Genomic DNA, 23,152 nt, shown 5'->3' with positions numbered 1-23,152 from the left:
CACCCCTGTTCCAGTCACCAGGACATCTGCCCTGCAGAACTGAAAAGCACTGGAATGTCCAAGACAGGAATGAAGGAAGCAAAAGAAAAACACATTCAAACTCTGCCCACCAATGCTTGGAGAGACTGCTGCTAGAGAATCCACACAGCAGAAATACTCCCAGCTCAGGGGTTCCTCTCTCCAAAGGGGCAAAATTTCTGCATTTCCCACAGGGCATCTGCAATCACAAATCAAAACCCAATGATGATGCTGAGCAGGGCAACCACTTCAGAGCTTACGGGGTGGGCAAGGGGAGAGACGGACAAAGGGAGCTTAGTAGACAATCTTCTAAATATTTTATTACAAAATACAGTACAGGGCTCGTAGAATGTTTCCCAATGTTCTCTAATACATACACTGCTGAATGAAGCACTGCAAAATACCTGGCAGTTGCCCACATGAATCTAAGATCTTAGAGTTACAGACAAAACCTGTAACCGGCAGTGGAATGGAGAGATGGACAGTCACCGTGGCCGCCAGGCTCCTGACTGCTGAACAATGACATCGTTTTCTTCAGGGGTTGAAATCCATATCCATGGCTGACAACCCACTGAAAGCTGGGACCCAAATTCGTACAGAGATGAGGCAGAGTGGAGAGAAGACAACTCTGGACAACCCACAAGTCTCCAGTCACTACTTCTTATTCCTGGGCTTTAGCTCTTCGGCTGCGTTACGTAGGAAAATGTAATTTTTCTTTTGGGGGTTATAAAATTCATGTCCCTAAAGGGGAAGAAAAACAGTACCTTAAAAATTGATTAAAAATCCGGTTAGCATTTTGTGGGCACTTTTAACATGCCAAGTCCTGTGCTCCATGCATGATGTGTAATCTCTCTGGAGGAATAAAACAGGTAAATGGAGAGAAATAAAAGTCAAATGTTAAACAAAAACTTTAATCCTCAGAGTAAAGGTTAAGGACTTGGTGGAAATGTCTTCAATGTGCCCCTTAGAAGGATGATCTTCTACATACTTGTCTTTTCAGCACTGAGACTTTTGTCAACCTTCCACCGCTTTAATGCCAAGATGACTCCCCCTCAGTGAGCACAGCCTGGGGAAGGGAGGATGGCGGAGGATGAGCTGGAGGTTTCTCAGCACAGGAGACTTCTGGTCTGTGACGTCACAGGGAGCAGGGCAAGTCCCAGGATGCACCATCCCAGACGCGGAGGGAGGTGAAGTGCAGGTGTCAGCGTGTCTGCTTGCGCCTGTGCTGAGGAGGAAGCGGGGCTGTGTGACACTGGGGGAGTCGGAAGCACCCAGCTCAGGCCAGGCTAGAAAGGGCTGTGAACAAGCTGAGGCCTGTGAAAACTGTCCCACAGGGAAAAGGAATGGCAGCCACAAAGCTAAGTGACAATGACAGGACTTATGTTTCAGGAAGACAGCAGAGTGGTGTGGGTAAGACAGATGAGTGGAAACCCGAGGTAACCAAAGGCCTGGAACAGGGAGGTGGGAAGCGCCTCTGGGTGCGTTCTGCCGCCTGCAGTGCAACGATATGCTTTATTCTCACTCCTTGACAGTTACGCCAAGATAGTTCTAGAAGTTCTGCTCACCCAATGACCATTAAGTCTCATCGTAATACACAAAGTGCAGCTTTTCGGAACAGTTACGCTCAAGCAACAAGCTAATAATATTAATCCTATGTGGGGATAACTGTCCTTCAACTAAGAACAATGGAAAATTCGTAAGCAACTTTAAGTTAAAAGATTATAATTTAAGTGTTCCACGGTTGACATTAATTGCTCAGATGAATTAATTCTGAGTGGCATTCAAAGCGATGAGCTTTGATTTTACACTGCTTACAATTTACAATTATTTTTTCAACGCCTGAAACACACAGAGCCATGAGTGTGATGTGAGTTAAACATGGAGTTTTAATGTGGCTGCAGGCTGAGCAGGTGAAGAAGCGGAGATCCATCGAAGAGGCCCACAGGGAAACTGAGGCCTCAGGCCACAATCTGGGTCCAACCCCAGCCAGGCAGAACCAAAAAAGCACACACTTTGCAAAACTGAGTGCGTGGCTTCCACAGGTGAATGGATAAACAAACTGTGATACATCCAGACACCATGAAATACTACTCAGTAAAAACAAACTAGTGACACAAGAGCAAAAAAGAGTACACAGTACATGAGGCCGCCTATATAAAATTCTAGAAAAACGCAAATCCCCTATAATGACAAAAAGCAGATCACTGTGTGCATGAAGGAAAGGATTACAAGGACACAGAGACTTCTGGGGGAGACACAAGTGTATGTTATCTTGACTGTGGCGAAGGTTTCCTGGGTATATACACAGATGCTGAAACTGATCAAGCTACACTTTAAATGTGTGCAATTTACTGCCTTTCAATTACAACTCAGTAAAGTTGCTGGAAAAAAAGGCAGCTATGCGGCTCACATAAGCAAACGCTCAGAGAGAGTGCGCCTCCCACAGGCCTGAGCAGGCATCACAACACTGCGCTGAGCGGGCAAGGTGTACCGCAGGTGAAGTGGACAGAGCTCCGTGACTGCCCAGCTCTTCTGAGAAAGAGAACCCAAGGCGACTCCAAGACCGACACCCCACTGCCCAGGAGGTGTCTGCCTCAAAGAGGAACGAACACAGGAGAAGCAGCAAGCGGGAGGGTACAGCGGGGGCGGAATCCACCGGATTTTGATCTCCTAGGTTAAGGTGCTTAGGGGGTAGCCAGGGGCGGACATCCCGTTGGGACTGGAACACTGGAAGAAGTGGGGAGCGAGGTCAGGAGCCAAGTTAGACATGGAAGAGTCACCTGCTTAGGCTGGAAGAGCTGCTGCTTCGTGAATGCAGACGCGCCTCGAGGACCCGAAGGAGAACCACAGAAAAAGGCCTGCGTACAAGAGGTGGGCAGAGAGCAGAAGCCACCAGAGATGGCAAGGAGCAGACAGGAGTAGGAAGACAACAGACAACGGAAAGCTCAGAGAAACCAAGGGGAGGGCTTTGTGAAGGAAAGAGGAAGGGATGGACCGGTGCCCAGCACAGACAGCAAGGAAGCTTCTGGACTGGACAAGAAGAAAGGCAGCAAGAACCTGACTACAGTCCAGGAAACTGAGGAGGAGACAAAGGTGGGGGAACAAAGAGGGCAGGGGGTCACCACTCTGGACAAGTTTAACAGAAGGGAAACCAGGCTTCTTAACACTTGTGTTAGAAGAGCCGAAGTGTGTGCCTACAGACGGGGGAACGAGACAGGGGACAGGTAGAGAAGAACGAAGGGGGGAGGGGGAGGGGGGAGGGGAGGGGAGGGGAGGGGGGAGAGAGAGAGAGAGAGAGACAGAGAGACAGAGAGAGACAGAGAGAGACAGAGAGACAGAGAGACAGAGAGACAGAGAGAGATGTGTGCTGTGTGTGTCTCGGGGAAGGGAGGGGGGCAGGGCCAGGGAAGACAGACACGTTGTGGATGTGAACAAGAAAGACACCACGGCTATGGAGCCCAAGTACCCAGGTCTGCTCTCTTTACCATCACACTGGGATGACTCCAAAACACAGCCAGGACCCTGTCAGTCCCTAACTTCCCTCCTCCCCACACAGCAAACAAGCAAAGAGCCAATGCCTCTGGTGGAAGCCCCACGGCCTTGCTGAGCCCTCTTCACTCTCGCCCAACAACCCCTGGCATCACTGGATGACTGGACCCCCCAGAGTGGCAGCCGCTGGGTTTACAGTGACCAAACACTTGACGTGGGCACGTTCTCAGAGAAAGGATGGGAGGGAGGCCCTGCTGTTCCCTTTGCAGTCAGGTGACGGTGACATGCCATTTGCAGACACACAGCGTGTCTATGGAGGCCTTGCGACTGAAGCCCAGGCCTTCCGACTCCAGAGCCTGGCTCTGCTGCCTGAAGGGGCCCAACGCAGGTTTGGGAATTCTCACCTTTGACCAGTCGTAGCTGGAAGCATATGCAAATATGTTTCCATTGTGATTGAAGCAGCAAGCCGATATCGGTTGATCTAACTGTTCCGAAGTTTTTAGTTTTGTTCTGGCATCTTTGTCCCAAAAGCTGAATCTACCATCAGACCCCACAGTTGCAAGGGTGCCATGAACAGGATGGAACGCAATTCCATTCACCTACAAATGATGGATATGTACAATGAGAAGCAGAGGCAGAGGAGGGAGGAGAAATCAGGTTCTCGCCAATGCAGACTTCCTGGTTCAGTCAGGACACAAAATGGAACAGACCGTCAGTTCAGTAGAGCTGGCGGCCCGCTGATGACAAGAGAAACTAGCCCCACTTCCTGAACCAATCGGCAGCCCAGGACTGAATCTCGTCTCTTGTTCAAAACACGAGTCAGCAGAGGTTAATAAGTATGTAAGCTAGTGACACCAAGGAGCGAACCTCAGGAAAATGCCTTTTTCTTTTTCAGCAAACAGCAATTTCTCAGTTTTAGCTAAGTGTATCAACTGTCTACCAGCACTCATACAGGTGGAAGTCGCTCCCCAAAACTCCTAAGCCTGCATTCAGAAACAGAGAGAACGAAGACGGTCAATATGTTCATAAAAACAGAAAACTGAAACCTCTCACGTAAGCCATTTATCTCTGCACGCGAACACACACAATGACAGTGATCTTTTCTGACCCCATAATGACTCAGCTACCCACCTCCAAGTCTAGTTTCTAGACACATTCTCAGGGTTACAGTTTCTAAAAACGTACCGCGTAAATGTCCTGAGGAGCTGAAGTGTTGGTTCCGTTAGATCGATGACATTTAAAGGTGAAGTTATCTTTGGCACTGAAAAACAAAGGCCCAACTTAGTTTTCCTTTTTAAAAAAAAGCCTCAAGTGAAAATCTTCAAGCTGATCAGGCCTCACTTACGGATTCGGGGGGTTGATGTAGTGAATGGCAACTCTCCCCTCAATGCTTCCCAGGGCAAAACCTGTCGGCTTGTTCTGTTTGTCTTTAAAAATAGCCACACAGCGATGCTACAGTTGGGGGAAAAAGTATATCATCACAATGGAAGCTGTAACATTCCATAACTAACGTGACTGTACACAGCTTTTACCCCATTTTCGGGTTTTGAAAGAACCAGAAACAATATTTCTCAAATACGGTAAAGAAGATAATTTCTACTCCTCCAGTGAGCGTTATTTTCCTTTTACTCAGCCACATGATTTTATGAATAAACCTTGTACCAAGTGCTTCCATCCAGGCACCGTTCTCCCTCTGCCACCCTAAAGGCCCTGCTGTCACTGCAGCGTGGCACGCGGCCCTCAGAGCCCCGCCAGGTCCTATTCTGCCACCCTGAAGGCCTTGCTGTCACTGCAGCAGGGCACGCGGCCCTCAGAGCCCCACCAGGTCCTTTTCTGGTGCTGGCCCCCGGTGGGTCGGGAGAACATGTCACTTTGATTCACAGCCCACCACTGACTAGGTGAGTGCCCTCCAGCAAGTCACCCAACGTTCCAGAGCCTCTGCGTCCCCAACTGGAAAAGGGAAGTAGTGCCTGCCTGTGGAGCACGGGGGACCAAGGGTCAAGCATACAGTGGACGCGGCCAGAAATTTCTAAACCGTGAATAAGCTATGCAAAGCCAGACACTACACTCGATCCAACGCTGAGTTTGAGGGCCCAAAGGAGGGTTTCCTGGACTCCACAGAAGATCCCACAGAAACAGCCCACGGCCCAGCCTCCAGGGGTAAAGGAGCACAGATCCACATTCTTATTGTCAATCAAGAAGAGGTGCATTAAATGTGGACGCAGGGAAGGAGAGAAATGAACAGATCTGAAACCACATACAGGGTAGAAGTGAGCTTGGTGGTTGATGACATGGGAGAGGAGGAGAGGAGGGAGAGTGAATCAAGGACGACTCCTGATTTCTGGCTTAGACAGCTAAGGGGCGGAGGTGCAGAGCACACAGGGAAGAGCAGGCTGGGGTGGTGGGGAGGGGCAGGTAAAGACTGCTCACTCGGCACACACAGAATGCCTTCTATTCAGGCCTGGCTGCAGGTGCCAGGAATGAGGCAGCAACAAACACAAAATCCCTGCTCTCACTGAGTCTATGCTCTGGTCAAAAAAACAAGATGAGTACAATCTACACGTATGTATATATAAGACACACACACGTATCTCTCTATATATAGCCTGGGGAGAATGAGCAGGGAGGATCCTGAGAAGAGGTAACATGATCTGCAGAAAGTGGTCCTGGGTTTGGCATGGGATGCTCTGGGGCTGAGACATGAGGAGGATGCAAAGGAGCTGCCAGACTGTGGGTGTCCTTGTCAGGAGCACAGAGGCAAGGCCTGCTGGGGATCCAAGTCTCCAGCCCACAAGGCGTACCTAAGCAACAGCAACGGCCGGCAGATGTAGAGGAGGCAGTGGCCAAGGGCAGATGCCTGGGGAACCTCAACATGCAGCAAGAAGCAGCAAGGAAGACAAAGCAGCAACCAGAGAGGCAGGACGCAAGAGGCTGGCATTACAGAAACCAAGGAGAGGTTTAAGAATATGTGATAAGAACAGCAGTGAATGCTGCTGCCACGGTAAGATGAGGGTTGATGAGTACCCACTGGAGCTACTGATTAGAAAGCCATCACTGGCCATGCCAGAAACAGTTTCAGCGGAGTAACGGGGGCAGAAGTCTCAAAGGAGGGTGAGAGATGAATGGGATGTAAGGGAACCAAGAAAGCTCACGTAAGACACTTACTTGACTTCAAAGGGAAAAAGGGACGGAGGTGGCAGAGGATGTGGGGGTCAGAAGAAGCTTGTTTCCTAGGATTGGACTTGAGCCTGGTTCAGTGCCAATGAAGTACAAGAAGAGGGGAGATGAGATACAGGAGAGAGGCAGGTGGTTGACAACCTAAGGCTCCTGAGAAGGCTCACCTAACAGCTGGGAAAAGGCAGGGAAGATGCAGGTGTAGCCAGAGTTCTAGATGCAGCAGGAGGAAGATGGGGAAGTTCCCAACCATCAGCTTCTATGTTCTCGGAGGGAGTGTCCAGGGGACTGAAGAGAGTGAAGGAGATCTAAGAATCCGTGGCAGGTGAAGACCAAGCTAAAGACGGAAGCTGTGGATTCACAATGGAACCGATCCACCGAGGTGTGCACCCATTCAGCAACATGTAGCGCACCCGGGGGATGTTTGCAGAAGATGGTATTTACTCACTAAATATTTGTGTTTAAATTCACCCCCTTTTGAATGTCGGAAAGTACAACGATTTCCATATGTGGCCACATGGCCAGATTGCCTGCGACAAGTGCTAAACATGAGCTTCTTGATTTGACTTGTGACTCACCTGATGTTTCAGTGGAGATTCTATCCTCCTGAATTCAGAAGGTTGATTCTCTAACTGATAGACAATCAGTCCCCTCTCTGCAGTTGCCACCACAGCCATAGGATATATCTGGGAAACAGGGGAAAGCAGGGACATGCTTAAAGTGGACTGTACTCTTTTTTATACCAAAGTATTAGATCAATTTTTTTTAGAGTCGCAAAAAGTAAGCCTGAATTTTTTTTCAAGCTTAACAGTTCAATGATATTATCACATTTCAAGGTAACCTAGAGAAATCGTATTTGAAAGTAGAACATTCATATCTTTTTAAAAGACTCATTTTTTAAAACTACAAAGTATACATTTAGAAAATGTACTGAGAAATAGAGAAGAAATGAACATCACCTCTCTCACCCCATCAAATGGTAACTGTTGTTAGCATTATGGTATGTTAACCCCCGTCTTTTTTCCTGAACATTATACAGGTGTGTATATGCATGTTTCTGTATAATGCTGATCCTTCACTCAAAGCATGTTTAGTGAGCACCGCCCCACACATTTTCCAGAGAACACTAGCAGTGGCCACGTATCTAACATTCCCTCAAATGAACCCACAACAGGGTTCACTTAACCATGTCTGTCTTGTTGGCCCACTGGGTCACTTCCCATGTTTTACTATATTATAGAAAACAAAAAACATTTGCATCTTTACTTTTCTCATGATAAATTCCTAAAAGTGGAATTACTGGGGCAGTTGGTATAAAACTTCAACTTATTGCTAAACCAACAGAGAAGTTCTTTACTTTCAATCCGGCTCACTCAGAGACAGTCACCAAAGCTCTAGCACCACACCACAAAGTTACTGCCAGTCTTCCTACAGCCACACAGTGCATGTCATTCTGGGGACAGCATGGCATGTGGCTATCTGCGTATGTTCATACAAGTGACTAAAAAAATGCGACATCTAGTTTTCTGTAATTCTGGAACATATGCAGCACAAAAATCTACAGATTTAAGATGACTGAGGCAATCCAAACTACATCCCACATCTATTCCTAAAGTTTGAAGGGTTTTTACGTTACCCTCTGATTGCAAGATATCATAAGGTAAGAAGTGCCTTTTTTTTTTTTCTAAAGGAAATAATTATCATTAAGTTAAAAATTCCTTACCATGTCAGCACAGTAACACCTTTCAGGGAGTTGTAAAACCATCATAGGATTTGATGATCGTGTATCCCAAAACTAAAAGACAAAAAAAAAACCCACAAAAACCCAATAAGTGACCATTCAGAGCTAAAGTCCAAATAGTGCAAGAATAAATGTCGGGCTTCCCTGGTGGCGCAGTGGTTAAGAATCCACCTGCCAATGCAGGGGACACTGGTTCAATCCCTGGTCCAGGAAGATCCCACATGCCACGGAGCAACTAAGCCCGTACGCCACAACTACTGAGCCTGAGCGCCAGACCCGCGAGCCACAACTACTGAGCTCGTGTGCCACGACTACTGAAGCCCGTGGTCCGCCACAAAAGAAGCCACCGCAATGAGAAGCCCACGTACCGCAACGAAGAGTAGCCCCCGCGCAGCAACGAAGGCCCAATGCAGCCAAAAATAAAATTAATTAATTAATTTTAAAAAAATAAAATAAAATAAACGCCAATCTTGGTCAGGCCATGCAGTCCCTCAACAGTATATTATACCTTCAAAGTCTTATCCCAGCTCCCGGTCATCACACAGCTGTAGTTTGGTGCTTTGATCCAGTGTATAGTTTTAACAGGAGCATCGTGCTTTCAAGATAAAACCAAAATACACCAAGGTGAATGTAATAATATGCTACACAGCTTTGGTTCTGGAAATTCAAAGAGAAGGAACCTTAAATACTGAGGTCACATCAAACAGAAACCAAAGGATAGTTCAGCTCTTCCCCATGACCAAAACATTCAATGTAACATCAAGAGCATGTATCTACCTTCCATTCTAACAAAATTTAATTTGACTTTAACCATAATTAACTAGCATGTGAGAGTGAAAGGGGGAGATATTCAGGAGTAACTCACAGGGAACTCCACCACAGTTGTATCACTTAGATGACACGCATTAAGAGACGGAGGAGATGCTTCTACACACAGTACTGCAACCTCACGGTACGCAACACCTTCCTGAAAATGTCTCAGTGTCAAGAGGCTCTTCCTCACCAGGCCAGACCCTCTGGTTCCAGGCTCTCTCATCTTCCTCATTTCTGCTTTTCTTAGCAGTCTTCTCACAGAAGCTGCCTGCTGTCCCGAGCAGACCGTAAAAGCTCCTGGCGTGTGGAAGGGTCCCTCTTACTCACTGCGCTATCTCTACTCCTAAGGACAGTGCCTGGAGTATCACAGGCATTCATTCAATACAGACTTGTCGAATGAATGTGTGACCAAATGCAGTTGGTACAAGGCAAGCCGCACACGGGTGTCAGAATGCTGAGGATGAGCTGTACCATTTACAGGTTTTAATGTCACTAGCTCCTTATTATGCCCTCCCCATCCACACGCTATGGAAGACCCATGACAGAACAATTTATGAAACACTAGATAAAACGAGAATGTGTACAAGATTGGTGTCATTTTTGTGCTACAGAGGTTTCTGGTATATTTAAATCTAATTGATTTGGAATGGTCAAACTGCATCTTTCCTATAATAGAGAACTGTTGTAATTAAGGGATCATCGCAACCCTGGGCGCCAGCCCTGACCAGCCTTCCTGCAGAGGGTGAGCGTTTACTACCTGTGCTATCTGTATCGCCTGGTTGCTGTTGAGGTCCCACATTTTGGCAGTTTTATCACATGACGCCGTAAATACTTTGCTCCCATCCTAAAATAAAATAGAAAAAAATCTGACATTCTAAGAAAAATAAAACGTCTATATGAATATCTAGGTATCAGACTGAACATACCGAGGCAGGTTTTATTTTGCAATTTTAATTTTTCCAATTATTTGGGGGCCAGAGTATTGCAAGCTACAGTATCATATACAAAACACATTTTCTGCTCTTTTTAATTGTTAATTTTTTCTAAGAGATAATATGTAAAAAGGTTAAAAAAACTTGAACAGCATTTAGAATTACAGAGTGAAAACAAAGTCTCTCCTGACCCCAGCTCGCCGCTCAGAGGCAGCCATAGCCACTGGCATGTCCTCCAAGAACAGCCTTTGTACATCCTGTATCGATGTGTATTACCTACCAGGGGCCACTTCAAAATTTTTTTCTTATTTTCATCCATTTCAAGCCTTCACAAAAGTTGCAAGAATAATACAATGAATACCCATAAACCTATCACCTAGATTCACCAATTGTAAACACTTTGCCACATTTACTGTATCTCTTTCTACCCCCCATTCCCGCTCTGTACCACATGTACAATCATGATTATTTTTCAGCTCAGTATCTCATAGCATTCGAAAGTGCATGCAATAAAACTACACTAATTTATGATAGTCACTGGTCCAATGTAAACTACAGAATAGCTTAAAAAATTGGCAGTCACTGTATAGTGGTTTTAAAATACTCACACACAGAACTCATAAAGTAGGTTAGTCAACATGAAGCACAAGGTAATTTAAAAACAAAAAGTACTGAGTTGAAAATTCTAGACCAGCTGTCAACAAATTTTTTTTCTTAAAGGGCCATATAGTAAATATTTTAGTCTTCGCAGGTCAAAAGGTCTCTGTTGCAACTCCTTAACTCTGCTGTTGTAGCTTGAAAGCAGCCATACACATTATGTAAATGAATGATGTGGCTGTGTTTCAAGAAAAGTTTATTCACAAAAATTGGTAATGGGTCAGATCTGGCCCATGGGCCACAATTTGCTGACCCCTGCCCTACAGTACTTCACTTCTGGTTCCACAGCTCAAAGATTTACCACTATCTTCCCCTAGCAAAAACTTCTTCCCATTTGCAGTCGCCAGTTCCCCATGTGAAAGAAGAGAGAAAACCTTCTTCCCTATTAATGAAGCTGTGAGGGCAACTCCACAAACCCTTGGAAAGACGATAATGTATGGAGAGGGATGCCCCGAGGCTGAGTGAAACACTGGCCCCTTAATCTCATAAAACGCCAGTCCTACCAGCTGCAGGATGCCAGGCCGCAGTGGACATACTGAGACAGAGGCCAGTCTACCTAACGGCTGGGGCACAGAAACGAGATTCCCAAGTGCTCTCGACTCAGCTCCTCTCAGGTCCACCTGCTGTGGCCAGACTGACCGTCCTCAGACTGCCAGAGAATCACCCTCACCAAGTTTTGGCTTTTATGCCTCAAGCGTTAACTGTGGCTCTTCTGTGCTTCTGTGCCTTTCCACACCTGCCCTTCTCTCCCAGGCTAGCTCCTATTCCTGTAAGCCCCTGTGAGGGAGGCTGTTAAGTGCGTGGGCTCTGGAGCCAGGAAGGTCCAAGTCTGGGCTCAGCCTTTCACCCCCTATATTCCCTCAAACAAGTCTCTTAACCGCTTCCCACAGGTGCCCCGCTAGTCTTTACGGGGCTGAATCTAGCTGTCACTGATTTCCACTACCTGAAATCCTTCTGTTCCTCTCTGTCGGTCTTAAGAGATCATGAGTTCCATAAGCACAGGATTTGCCTACCTCGCCTACTTTGACTTCCACTATATCCCAAGTGCTTAGCATACAATAGGTGCCAGACAATTATTTGAACTAAATAATGTTATTACCTGTTGTAAAACTATTATTATCGTCATCTTATAAGTGAAAAAACATACTCACAGAGATTAAATAACTTGGCAAAGTCAAAAAGTGGAGATACAGCCGAAATTTGAGCCCAGGCCTGGAATGGACGAGACAATGCTCTAAAGCTATATAAGCAGATGGTTTACTTTTAAGATTCAGCTCAATTCTTGCCTCTTCTGTGGAGCATTCACAGCCCCCTTCCCAAACTTTATAGCTGCCTTCTGGGTTCTGTCTACCCAGCACAGCGCATCCTGCCTCTCTCAGAACTCAGCTCACTGAATAGGAACTCTTCATGTCTATGTCTCGATGCCTCCACTAGATGGCGCACAACTCTAATGGTGATGGAGAAAGGAAATAGACGGTACACGTCTTTGTAAAAGCCAACAGCCTGCTCAGTACCATCGGAGCAACAGAATTCCGGTGTCAGTTAATTCTATTTCTTACCATACTTGATAAGAAACTTACAATTCTGATCTGTTAACTGATCAGTAAAGAAAGACAGGCAAAATAAATTAGAAATATTTAAAATCTATTCAAGTTGCTATTTTTCTACAGGTAAATTAAAACTATTATTAGTCTCATAATAACCCAATCAGACATGTCAGAAATACATTTTACAGGTAACAAAAATGCTTTAGAGAAGGCTGTCAGAGCTAATGATTAAAATGGGAGCAACTCTGGCTCCTTAACCATCTCAAAATGTTTATAAATAGTAGAATCATTTCCTATTTGAAAGCTAAGATCACACAAATGTACGGTGTGAGTAGTTTGCTATTTCTCATAAAGGTAAACATATATTACATATGACCCAGCAAGCCCACTATTAGATATTAATGCAAGAGGAATGAAAACTTGTATTCACAGAAAATCCAATATACAAATGTTTATAGCAGCGTTATTCGTAATGACCCCAAATGGGAAACAACCCAAATGTCCTCAGCTGGTGGATGGTGACCAGAGTGATACATCCATACCATGGATTACTACTCAGCAATAAGGAAGACAAACTACTGCCAGATACAACAACCTGGATGGACCTCAAATGCAGTGTGCTCAAAACAGCCCGATTCAAAGGGCTTCTGTTTATGACATTCTAGTAAAGGCAGAACCACAGGGACAGAAAACACATCAGTGGTTTCCAGGGACTGGGGGCTGAGGAGGATTTGACTACAAAGGGCAGGAGGATATCCTTGGGCTGATGGATCTCTTCTATATTTTGACCACAACTCTATGCATTTCTCAACACTCACAGAATCATACACTAGAAAGGTTCAATTTTACTGTTTGCAAATCGCATCTAATAAAAAATATTTGCATGAGCCTGAGGAGGGACCTTGAGGCTTAGCTTCCTCCGCACAGCTGCCCCAGACTCTCAGTCAGGCCCCTTTGTTTTCTCACTTCTGCAGGGTTCCGCCGTCAGCAGAAGGGAGGAGAGAAAGGCTGGGATGTCAATCCTGGGCTCCTCCTGTAGGGAGGGGTGAGTCCTCCACAGCTGCAGCTCTTGCTGTGTGACTTCACCATCCCTGCTGGTTTCCTTGTAAATGGTACCTTCATTAAACTCCCCAATCACCCACCCACTCCCCCAAAAAGAAAAATAAAGAAGAGCTCAGAGCTGAATAAACTTGAACACATTTACTTACATTGCTGATGTTCAGGATTTGGGAGGAAAAAGACTTCCAAAAAAACAAACTATTTCAGAAGTTTAATAATGGAAAAGGATTGATTCTTTCCCTAGGACTTATTTTCTGGGACAGTAATTTCGAATTTTAAAACAACATAAGCTCATGGCACATGTAGAGGTAGGAAAGGCTTTAAAAAATTGTCTAGTCCCTTGCTCAAGGAAATATGTCAATAAATTAATGGATTTTTTAATGCAAGAAAAGCTTTCAGAGAGATTAAAGTTAACATGACTAAAGTTAACTGACTACATTATGAGTATCAATAAATCACTATATTTAAATTCAGAAACAGCACTTCTACAATGTGTACACATACTTGCTATTTGTGTTTCAGGTTATATAAAAACATATACATTTATATACACTCTGAAAACATGAAAAAACTGAATGAAACTTACATCACTCCAGCAGACATCTAGCACAGGCCCAGTGTGCATTTGTTGGGCTTTTGGAATAGTCTGTCCACTGTCTTGAACTTCCCAGCATCGAACCTATAATAATAAAACAAATTAACACAAACAGCCAATTAATGATACATTATATGCATTTTAAGCCCTTTGCTCCAAGCCATAATCAGATAAACATAAATTTACATTATAGACACTTTTTTCCGATCAAATGAACAAACATAAAATGAATAATACTTGGCGCCAGCACGGATAAGCTGAGACTTGTACTACTGGCAGATGTGTAAGTTGGTACAGCTCTTCTGGAGGATATTTATCTGAAATCCTTAAGTCTGTACCCTGTGTCTCAACTATTTCGGGACTTGAAGATTTCCCATGATGTACTTTACATGCGCTATCTGAATTAATCTCTACAACAGCTAAAGCTCTGTGAACTTACTGTCATCTCCATCTCATGAAACAGGACACGAGGCTTAACTAAGATAACTGGCCCAGGTCCCATATCTAAGAGAGTGGCAAAGCCACTATGTGTTTATCCGATTAGGAATGCGGTTGAATGTTTCAAGATTACTCCAGCAGGCCACTTGCACTCCTTTGTGAAGTGCCTCTAAACACCCTTCGCCTATTTTTCTACCAGAGTTTTTATCTTTCTTTTCATATGCTATGATTTCTTTTTGGTAAGTATAGTGTCTGTGCAGGATTTATGCTATATCTAAAGGTGAAAAAACTTTAACATATGCCTGAAGAACATTTGCAGGATGCCTAGAAGGGAAATTTGTACATACCGTCATGGACAACTTTTATTTTCAATGAATACTACAGACCTGGGAATATACTTCAAGATACTGAACTAGAGTAGGAATTTTTGAATGCCGCATATGATCCTGCTTTCTTAACAAAAATCGGCACAACAAGGGATGCCTGCCATTCAGACGGGTTTACACTCTAAACTCGGTGCTTAAAAAAAGCCATGAATAAGCCTGAACTCTCTGCTTCACTCACTTGGAGCAAAAAAAAAAAAAAAAAAAAAAAAAAAACAGCTAACACTAACTGTGCCGATACAAAGAGATATGCCAGAGAGAACACGCAAACGTTTAAGGAGCACTTACATCGTTAGCCCACGACCCTGCAATAAGGAAGTTCCCCGGCAAGGCTGGCGGGCTAAAAGATAGACAACCAATGCTATCATCAGGAGAGGATGTTACTTCAATATCCTGGGGTGGAAAAAGTCCGTGTTAAAATGTATACATCGTCACAATTCAATTCAAAACTGCCTTCTTTCTCCCTAGCACCTCATGGTGACCTTCCCTTGTGTCAAGAGCTAAGTGAATTAGACCTTTCTCACTTTGATAAAAAGGGGGAGTGTAACTAAACCAGTGAAAGCACTGGTGCTGCTGGAGTACAAGCAGCACTCTCAAAGGCAGGCCCACAACCATATTTCCCAGACGACGGCCCACCCGGTCACTCTTGCCCAATCACAGCATCACCTGCCTCCCTCCGCCACAGAAATTCTGAGTCAACAGTTGTGGGCTGGGCCCTAGGAACATGCAATTTTAACAGGCATCTCGAGTGATTCCAGTGATCAGGAATGTCAGGGGGAATAGGACACTCGTCCAGGGGACACACAGTTTCTCTGCTCCAGTATTTGAGAAAGCAGCCTGGACAAAACATCAGAGTTTTCACCCCCAAAGGAGGCTCCCAAGCCATCTGGGTTTCTCTCGCTGTCACAAGCGTGGGGCCCCCTGCAGTGTCTCTACAAACCCATGAAGCCTTAGGCGGTACCTTCATAGGGTTGTGATTATCTGCGGCGGCGCTGCCAAACATGCTGGCTCCCCCCGTGCCAAACCCGGAGGCTGCTCCAAACAGGCTCATCTTGGCCCTAAAAAATAATGGGAAAAGTTAAGGACAGGTCCTCTCTTAAGTAATAAACATCACTGAGAGGCAAGATAAAGATAATTAAGTTATGGAAGGGAAATAGAGCGTAAATAAATAAATGGCTTGATGTCAGGCTTCTCTCTCCTGAAGAGGTCTGAATATGCGATAAGCAGAGTGCTTTTTAAAAATAAACTTTCTATTTTAGAATAGTTTTTAATGGAAAATTCTTAAGACAGAAGAGTTCCCTGGGCTTCCCCGGCTGCTCAGTGGTTAAGAAGCCGCCTGCCAATGCAGGGGACACGGGTTCGATCCCTGGTCCGGGAAGATCCCACATGCTGCGGAGCAACTAAGCCCGTGCGCCACAACTACTGAGCCTGCGCTCTAGAGCCCACGTGCCACAACTGCTGAGCCCTCGTGCCTAGAGTCCGTGCTCCGCAACAAGAGAAGCCACCGCAATGAGAAGCCTGCACACTGCAACGAAGAGTAGCCCCCGCTTGCCACAACTTGAGAAAGCCCGCACACAGCAACAAAGACCCAATGCAGCCAAAAATAAATTAATTAAATAAAAATTTTTTTTAAAAAAGAAGAGTTCCCATACACCCCACATCCAGTTTCCTTCTTAACTTTGTCACAATTAATTCACCAATATTGACACATTACAGCAGAGTATTTTTCAGTCACCAGGTAAAATATAAATTCGCTCATTTCTTTTTACACAGTTAGAGACACGCTGCTGAGCACCAGGAACACAACTGGAAACCAGCAGAAGGCCCCATTCTTCCAGCTTCCTGCTTAGTGACAGTTCACTGTCTTTGTACTAATTTCTGCACTGTGGATTAGGTCAATATCTCTGCATGAAGTTACTTAGAAAAACAACCAACCCTGGCAGCGATCGTAGGAGTTTAAAAAAAGTAATCCAGGGCTTCCCTGGTGGCGCAGTGGTTGAGAGTCCGCCTGCCGATGCAGGGGACGCGGGTTCGTGCCCCGTTCCGAGAAGATCCCACATGCCGTGGAGCGGCTGGGCCCGTGAGCCATGGCCGCTGAGCCTGCGCGTCAGGAGCCTGTGCTCCGCAACGGGAGAGGCCACAACAGTGAGAGGCCCGCGTACCGCAAAAAAATAAAAATTAAAAAAAAGTCATCCATTTTGGTCTGCTCAAGTAGCAAAAGGTTTGGCATTATGTTTTGGACATTTGCCCAGCAAGAATCTCCCCACTTTGAGTTTTCTCCTGGGCACCACAGTCTAGTAGGCCCACCTGGGTTAGAACCATGCCTCTGCCACTCACCAGAGCTGGGACCCTACTCGCACCAAGCCTCATTTTCCCTATTCTGCAAACATAGAGAATATTAACAGCTTCTCCAGGGCTGTTCTGAGGATCAAATCAGATTATCTATGTAGAAAGCGCAATGTCTAGTGCATAGTGGGTCATAAACAACTTTCCCTTTTTTCCTTCCAAGGAGAAAGTCTATGTATTATAACTCTGACGCCTCACATACACTGATGCCACATTTTCAATTCTGTCATTGGTTAGTAAATTTTTACACCCAGAAGCCTACCATATCAGCAACCTCTCCCAAAGGAGGCTAGCAGCTGAGTGACAAAAGTGACTAACCCAATAACATACAGCTCATGTGACAAGAGATAACAACAGTAGCATCTCTTAAGAAGACAACATAGAATGGGAAAACTGTGAGGAATTCTGGCGAGATATTTGAATTTCCCGAGCTTTATGAAAAATAATCAAGTGTAGACCTACTAGGTCTATGAAAGCATTAGTATCTCAGAAAGCAACCTGTGCGAGGCCGTGGTGCTCGATGACCACCTCTGCCTCAAATGTCTGAGATGTATTTGAAACACCAGTTAACTGCACAAGCACACAAAGGAATGAAGGGCTTCTGCAGTCAAGTCCAGGAACTACATATATGATTTGGGCACATCATTTAGCCTTCATTTTTTCATCTGTAAAAACAGACCCTGAAATCCACTTCACAGAGTTACGAAAACCAAGTGAGGTTGTACAGAGTGCCTGAAACGCCTGTCCCTTCCTCTCTTCAACCATCAAGTTGGGAGAGAGCATTTCTGCCATTAGGGACGAACTAAGGGAGAAGAACAAGGGCCATCGAGCATTAATCAGCCTACGTGGGCCACATGTTGTGCAGGACACCGAAAACCCTCTAGAAGTTAGGAAGACAAGCATACGTCTCCAGCCTACCGAAGCGCGTGCTCCTTCCCTCCTGGTTGCACCCCAGCTCTGATGGCTTCCTCTCTGCCCCTGAACAATGCAAGCTCCTCCCAGCCCTGGAGCATTCCTACCAGCTGTTCCTCCAGCCTGGGGTGATTCGCCCTCCCCCAAACCCCCAGCTGTCTCAGTGTGAATCTTCAGGTCCCACTTCAACAGGGGCCTCCTGCGAACTTTTGAGGGTGATGGAAACGGTCTAAAACCGCACTGTGATGATGTTTACACGACTCTATGAAACTTCCCCAAATCATCAAAATGTACACTTTAAACGGATTATTGTAAGTGACATTCAGTAAAGCTGTTAAAAGCATCTTCTTAAAGGAAGGCCCCTCCCAGAGGCTTCCCTGCCTTCCTAATGTAACACACTGGATCCTCCATCGCATCTCCGTCTTCTTCACAGCACCTGTCCCCATCTGGAACTTGTTGGCAGTCAGTCGCCTCCCCAGGAGAGTGCCAGCTCCACCACGGCAAAGAGCAACCTGGACGCTCCCCCAAAACACACCTGGCCCTCAGCACAGCGCCTGGCGCTTCACAGATACTTGCCAGGGCACAGTGTGTGCACATGGATACTGGACTACTTGGCGGAGGAAACAGAAACAAAGAACCAGTTTCAGAGAGGGATAAACGCAACAAAGGAGATGAAACCGGTTACCATGGGGGAGACTAAAGGGGGATGGCCTTCCGCAGAAGAACGGTCCGGGAAGGTCAACGAGGTGGCGGCTTGTGTCTGATGAGAAGCCAGACGTGTGACGAGGAAGGGGAGAGGCAACAGAGGCTGCCATCCACTCTGTGGCCCTTCCCGGTGCCTCGGTTTCCCCACGAGAAATACGAGGGGGTTAGACCGGAGGTGACCCGTAAGGCCCCTTGCAGCTCTGACGTCCCTCCCAGGGGCCACTAATGGAGTTCGCCAACAGTCCTGCTCGTGCCCCAGCACCTCGCGGCGGGCCGCACTCGCCCGGGAGGACCAGGCCTCTGCGGCGCCATGGCGGCGGGGAACGCGGGGAAGCGGCACGAGGCCTACCTGAGAGTCGCGCCGCGGAGGGAAGCCGGCGGCGGGGAGCGGACAGAGCTCGGGAGCCTGCGACCCCGCTCGGGCGCGGAGGAGGCGGTAGCCAGGTGGCAGGAACAGGAATCCCGGGAGCCTGAGGTCTTCTCACGCCGGTTGAGGAAACAGCCCTAATTACCGCGGAGACATTGCGCATGCGTCTCCGAGCCACTTCCTGTGTTGTCCGGAAGGCAGGGAAAGGAAGGAAAAGGCTCCTCCTCCCTGAAGGGAATTGCACATGCGCAGAAGCACTATTGACGCCAAGAAGAAGTCCTCGTGCCAGCAGTTTGCGGATTGGTCGAAAGTTGGCGTACCCGACGCCGCTGCGGAGCGACTGCTCTGATAAATCGGCGGCCCCGGCTGGTGAAGGTTAGTTAACAATTTTCTCTTGTGAATGACAAGTCTAGCAAAATTACGATTGCCGCCAGTTCTTAAGGCCATCCTTCGAGAAGCTGATGGGACGCTACCTGGTTTCCTGCCCTGGTCTCCCTATTTGCGACTGGGGTATCTTGAGCCAACTGGTCTCTTTGGACTTCAGTTTCCAGCTGTGAAATGGGGATAATAATGCCTAACTTCCAGGGCTATTCTTAATTAGGTTCAAGTAAAAGTAACACATATGAAGGCCTTTTACTAAGTGTAAGGTTCCATAGGAATATTAAGGGGCTGTTATGACGCACACGTGCCAACTCCGAATATTTCAGCTGGTTGCTTTTTCCCCCTTTAAGAATGTCTGAAGGAAAAACAGAGGAAGGGATCTCCTGAGGTTGTGGTACATACACTGACCCTTCTCCTTTACTACTCACCGTGGGCTGCGTACCAAAAGCCTTGACATCTTCAGGGAGGCTGAGGATCCGCGGGACCTTGTTATAAAATGCAGTTTCAGAAGGTCCAGTGTGGGCCTGAGAACCTACATTTCTAGCAAACTCCCTGCTGAGGTTGCCAGGCCACGGACCGCAGTTGAGCACCGAGGATCTAGATGAGGTGTTTAGAATCACGTGGGGAAACTTTAAAAAAAAACTGATGCCTCACCCTCAGAGATTCTGATTTAGTTGTTCTGGGGCGGAACGAGGGAATTAATATTTTTTAAAAGCTCTCCGAGTGATTCTAAAATGCAGGCAAGGTTCAGAACCTCTCGTCTAAATAATGATGATAATAGTAATAGCTCCTTTAAGCACTGGATACTCCATCTCCTGTAATTTCTTTACCAAATGGATCATCTCATAGCATCTCTCAACTCTCAAAGCCCTCTCAAAGCTCTCTCAGTGCTTATCATATTCTCTCTCATAAGATTGTGGGTGTATTTGCCTTGTCTAGCTTCCTAGATTTTAAACTTTGTGTCTTAAGCCCATGTATATAGCACCAAGCACAGTCTTACATATTTTGGTGTTTAATATTTGTCGAATTATATTTTCCATGCCCAAGGAATCTTCCAGAAGCCTCTGTTATGTACAATACTGGTTATTCAGCATGCTTAAAAAAAAAATCTTTCTGTTGTTTAGGGGTATGTAATCGACAAGCTGGTTTTGCATATACCATCAGTGGAACAATGGTAGCAGCATGTGTACCCAAATATAACAGTAACACTCCCTGACTCTTCCTAAGGAGTGTTATTTCAAACCCACACTTGTTCTCACAATGACACTATAGGTTAGGTATTATCACTATTATCCCCATTTTACAGTTGATGAAATGAAGGCCAGGTTGTAACTTCTCCCAGCTACAGAGGCAGTGAGTAGAAGTGCAATTGGGATGCAAGCAGTCTGCCCCTCAAAATGTGACTTTAGAGATGGCAGTCTGTGGCTTCACCTCACTTTTTCCCTCAGAAACAAAAAGGAGGATCAAAACAATCTGTATCCATGGGTATGATTATTAAGCCAAAAGTCTAGGTGAAAATTTTTAAAAATAAAAAGTAAAATTAAATTTTGGTCATGGCTATTATTCACATTAGTATACCCTTCTGCAGTTTTTTACACAAGGGAGTATTTATGAATGACTACACAGTTTATATTCCATTTCTAGGTAAATAGAAACTGAATGTTTGTAATTTTAGTATCAGTTCCTTTTCATTTGAAGTGATCTTTAATTCTGTTATTTTAATTAAAAAGTCCTAATATGTTGTCTTAAGGTTTTGTAAATAGCTTGGTTGCAACGAAGCACACATTAAGTGTAGCTTTACAAGGAATTGGGGGCATCCAAAGATGACAATACAAAATGGGCTCCTGTCTACAAGTGTTCAGTCTCACACAGAAATCCTCATGGTTTTCCCAACCTCTTGTTGTGTCCCAGACTCTTCCACCCCATTCCTGAAAACAAGGACTTGAATACATATATTTTAATAGATCTTTATTGGAGTATAATTGCTTCACAATACTGTGTTAGTTTCTGTTGTACAACAAAGTGAATCAGCCATATGCATACATTATCCCCCTATCCCCTCCCTCTTGGGACGAATATATTTTAAATAAATGTCCATCCAAAACAGTGGAAGGATTTGAGAGAACATAGAGCTTCTGCCAGCAGAGGGAGACCTTGGCTTGTTTTTACAAGATTTTCTTGGGATACATAACCTTTAAATGGTGAACAGAAGTCCAAACAAATGTAATGTTTCTCAGTAGTTCACTACAAAAACATCCTGTTGAAAATACTGTTTAGTATACATGTACTTGTGGCTTAGCTTTGACAGCATCTATTCTTTTCAGCACCACTGAACAGGTATCTACATCAAACAGTTCAACTGAGACATTCATTAAGGGAAGTTATAGATAGAAATCCTGGAGTGTTTTTTGCCTATTTTGTAGAAAGTGCGATATGGGTTTCTTTTTTCATGAAATCATGACTTCTGAAATCAATCAGCATCATCAATGATGACGGTTAAATTTCCCAGAAACCTGGAGATATTACGAGAGCTTTTATTTTACGAGGGTGATTATGAACCCTTAAGGAAAAAACCAAGATTCTCTGAACATCTTTTCGTTGCACCAGTTTTTATTCACTTTAATTATAAACAGACTCCAATCCAAATGTTCTTTCTTGATTAAAATTATGGAAATATTAAAAATAAATACAGATGGTAGAGACTGGAGCCTACCCGGGCTCTTTGGTGGGGCTAATGGCGGACTCTGGGAGGGCTCACGCCGAGGAGTACTTCCCAGAACTTCTGCTGCCAGTGTCCTTGTCCTCACGGTGAGACACAGCCACCCCCCGCCTCTGCAGGAGACCCTCTAACACTAGCAGATGCTAAAGAGATTCAGGGACTTCCCTGGTGGCACAGTGGTTAAGAATCCGCCTGCCAATGCAGGGGACACAGGTTCGAGCCCTGGTCCAGGAAGATCCCACGTGCCACAGAGCAACTAAGCCCGCGAGCCACAACTACTGAGCCCACGCGCCTAGAGCCCATGCTCCTCAACAAGAGAAGCCACCGCAGTGAGAAGGCCGAGCACCGAAACAAAGAGTAGCCCCCGATTGTTGCAACTAGAGAAAGCCCACGTGCAGCAATGAAGACCCAACGTAGCCGAAAGAGAGATTCAGAGGAAGGGAGAGATCTATATAGGTTAAAACTCATTATGAGAGACTTCTTAGAAAGCTCCTTCAAGAAATGGCTCAAAATGCGACATAGGGCTTCCCTGGTGGCGCAGTGGTTGAGAGTCCGCCTGCCGATGCAGGGGGCACGGGTTCGTGCCCTGGTCCGGGAGGATCCCACATGCTCCGTGAGCCATGGCCACTGAGCCTGCGCTTCCTGAGCCTGTGCTCCGCAATGGGAGAGGCCACAGCAGTGAGAGGCCCACGTACCGCCCAAAAAAAAAGTGACATAGCATAGAGCTGCTCCAAGTGTAGCTAATGGAGTCAGTGTAGTCCTCAAATTGTTAGCTGTCCATGATAAATTCAGAAAATAAGATTAAGAATTTAGAAACTTTTATAGTTGACTATTTTATGTGTTGAATCTAATAAGTGAGCTATAAAAAATAAACAA

General features: G+C 45.7%; 1 protein-coding gene across 4 annotated transcripts; it reads right to left on the bottom strand.

Moving 5' to 3' along the window:
* Positions 1-318: 318 nt before the first annotated feature.
* On the bottom strand, positions 319-19,312 carry RAE1 (ribonucleic acid export 1). Of its 4 annotated transcripts, none has more exons than XM_019943930.2 (13): positions 19,159-19,311; positions 15,808-15,904; positions 15,135-15,239; positions 14,017-14,109; positions 9,993-10,079; positions 9,288-9,389; positions 8,931-9,017; positions 8,405-8,476; positions 7,260-7,367; positions 4,853-4,959; positions 4,693-4,768; positions 3,912-4,106; positions 319-759 (listed from the first exon to the last, which is right to left on the bottom strand). In XM_019943930.2, exons 2-13 carry the CDS (start codon positions 15,895-15,897, stop codon positions 673-675), a joined length of 1,209 nt encoding a protein of 402 aa, XP_019799489.1. In that variant the 5' UTR covers positions 15,898-15,904; positions 19,159-19,311; the 3' UTR covers positions 319-672. The 4 variants fall into 4 exon arrangements, with proteins under 4 accessions (XP_019799489.1, XP_004324620.2, XP_073649224.1 ...); XM_019943931.3 differs by lacking the exon at positions 319-759 and adding an exon at positions 916-1,243 and having other exon boundaries at positions 19,159-19,312; XM_004324572.3 differs by lacking the exon at positions 9,288-9,389 and having other exon boundaries at positions 19,159-19,309.
* Positions 19,313-23,152: the final 3,840 nt, after the last annotated feature.

The sequence above is a fragment of the Tursiops truncatus genome, chromosome 15, assembly GCF_011762595.2.
Source record: "Tursiops truncatus isolate mTurTru1 chromosome 15, mTurTru1.mat.Y, whole genome shotgun sequence".
In the NCBI taxonomy this organism is placed as follows: Eukaryota; Metazoa; Chordata; class Mammalia; order Artiodactyla; family Delphinidae; genus Tursiops; species Tursiops truncatus.
The sequence above is the reverse complement of the archived record's forward strand: the minus strand, read 5'-3'. Positions and strand labels throughout refer to the sequence as shown.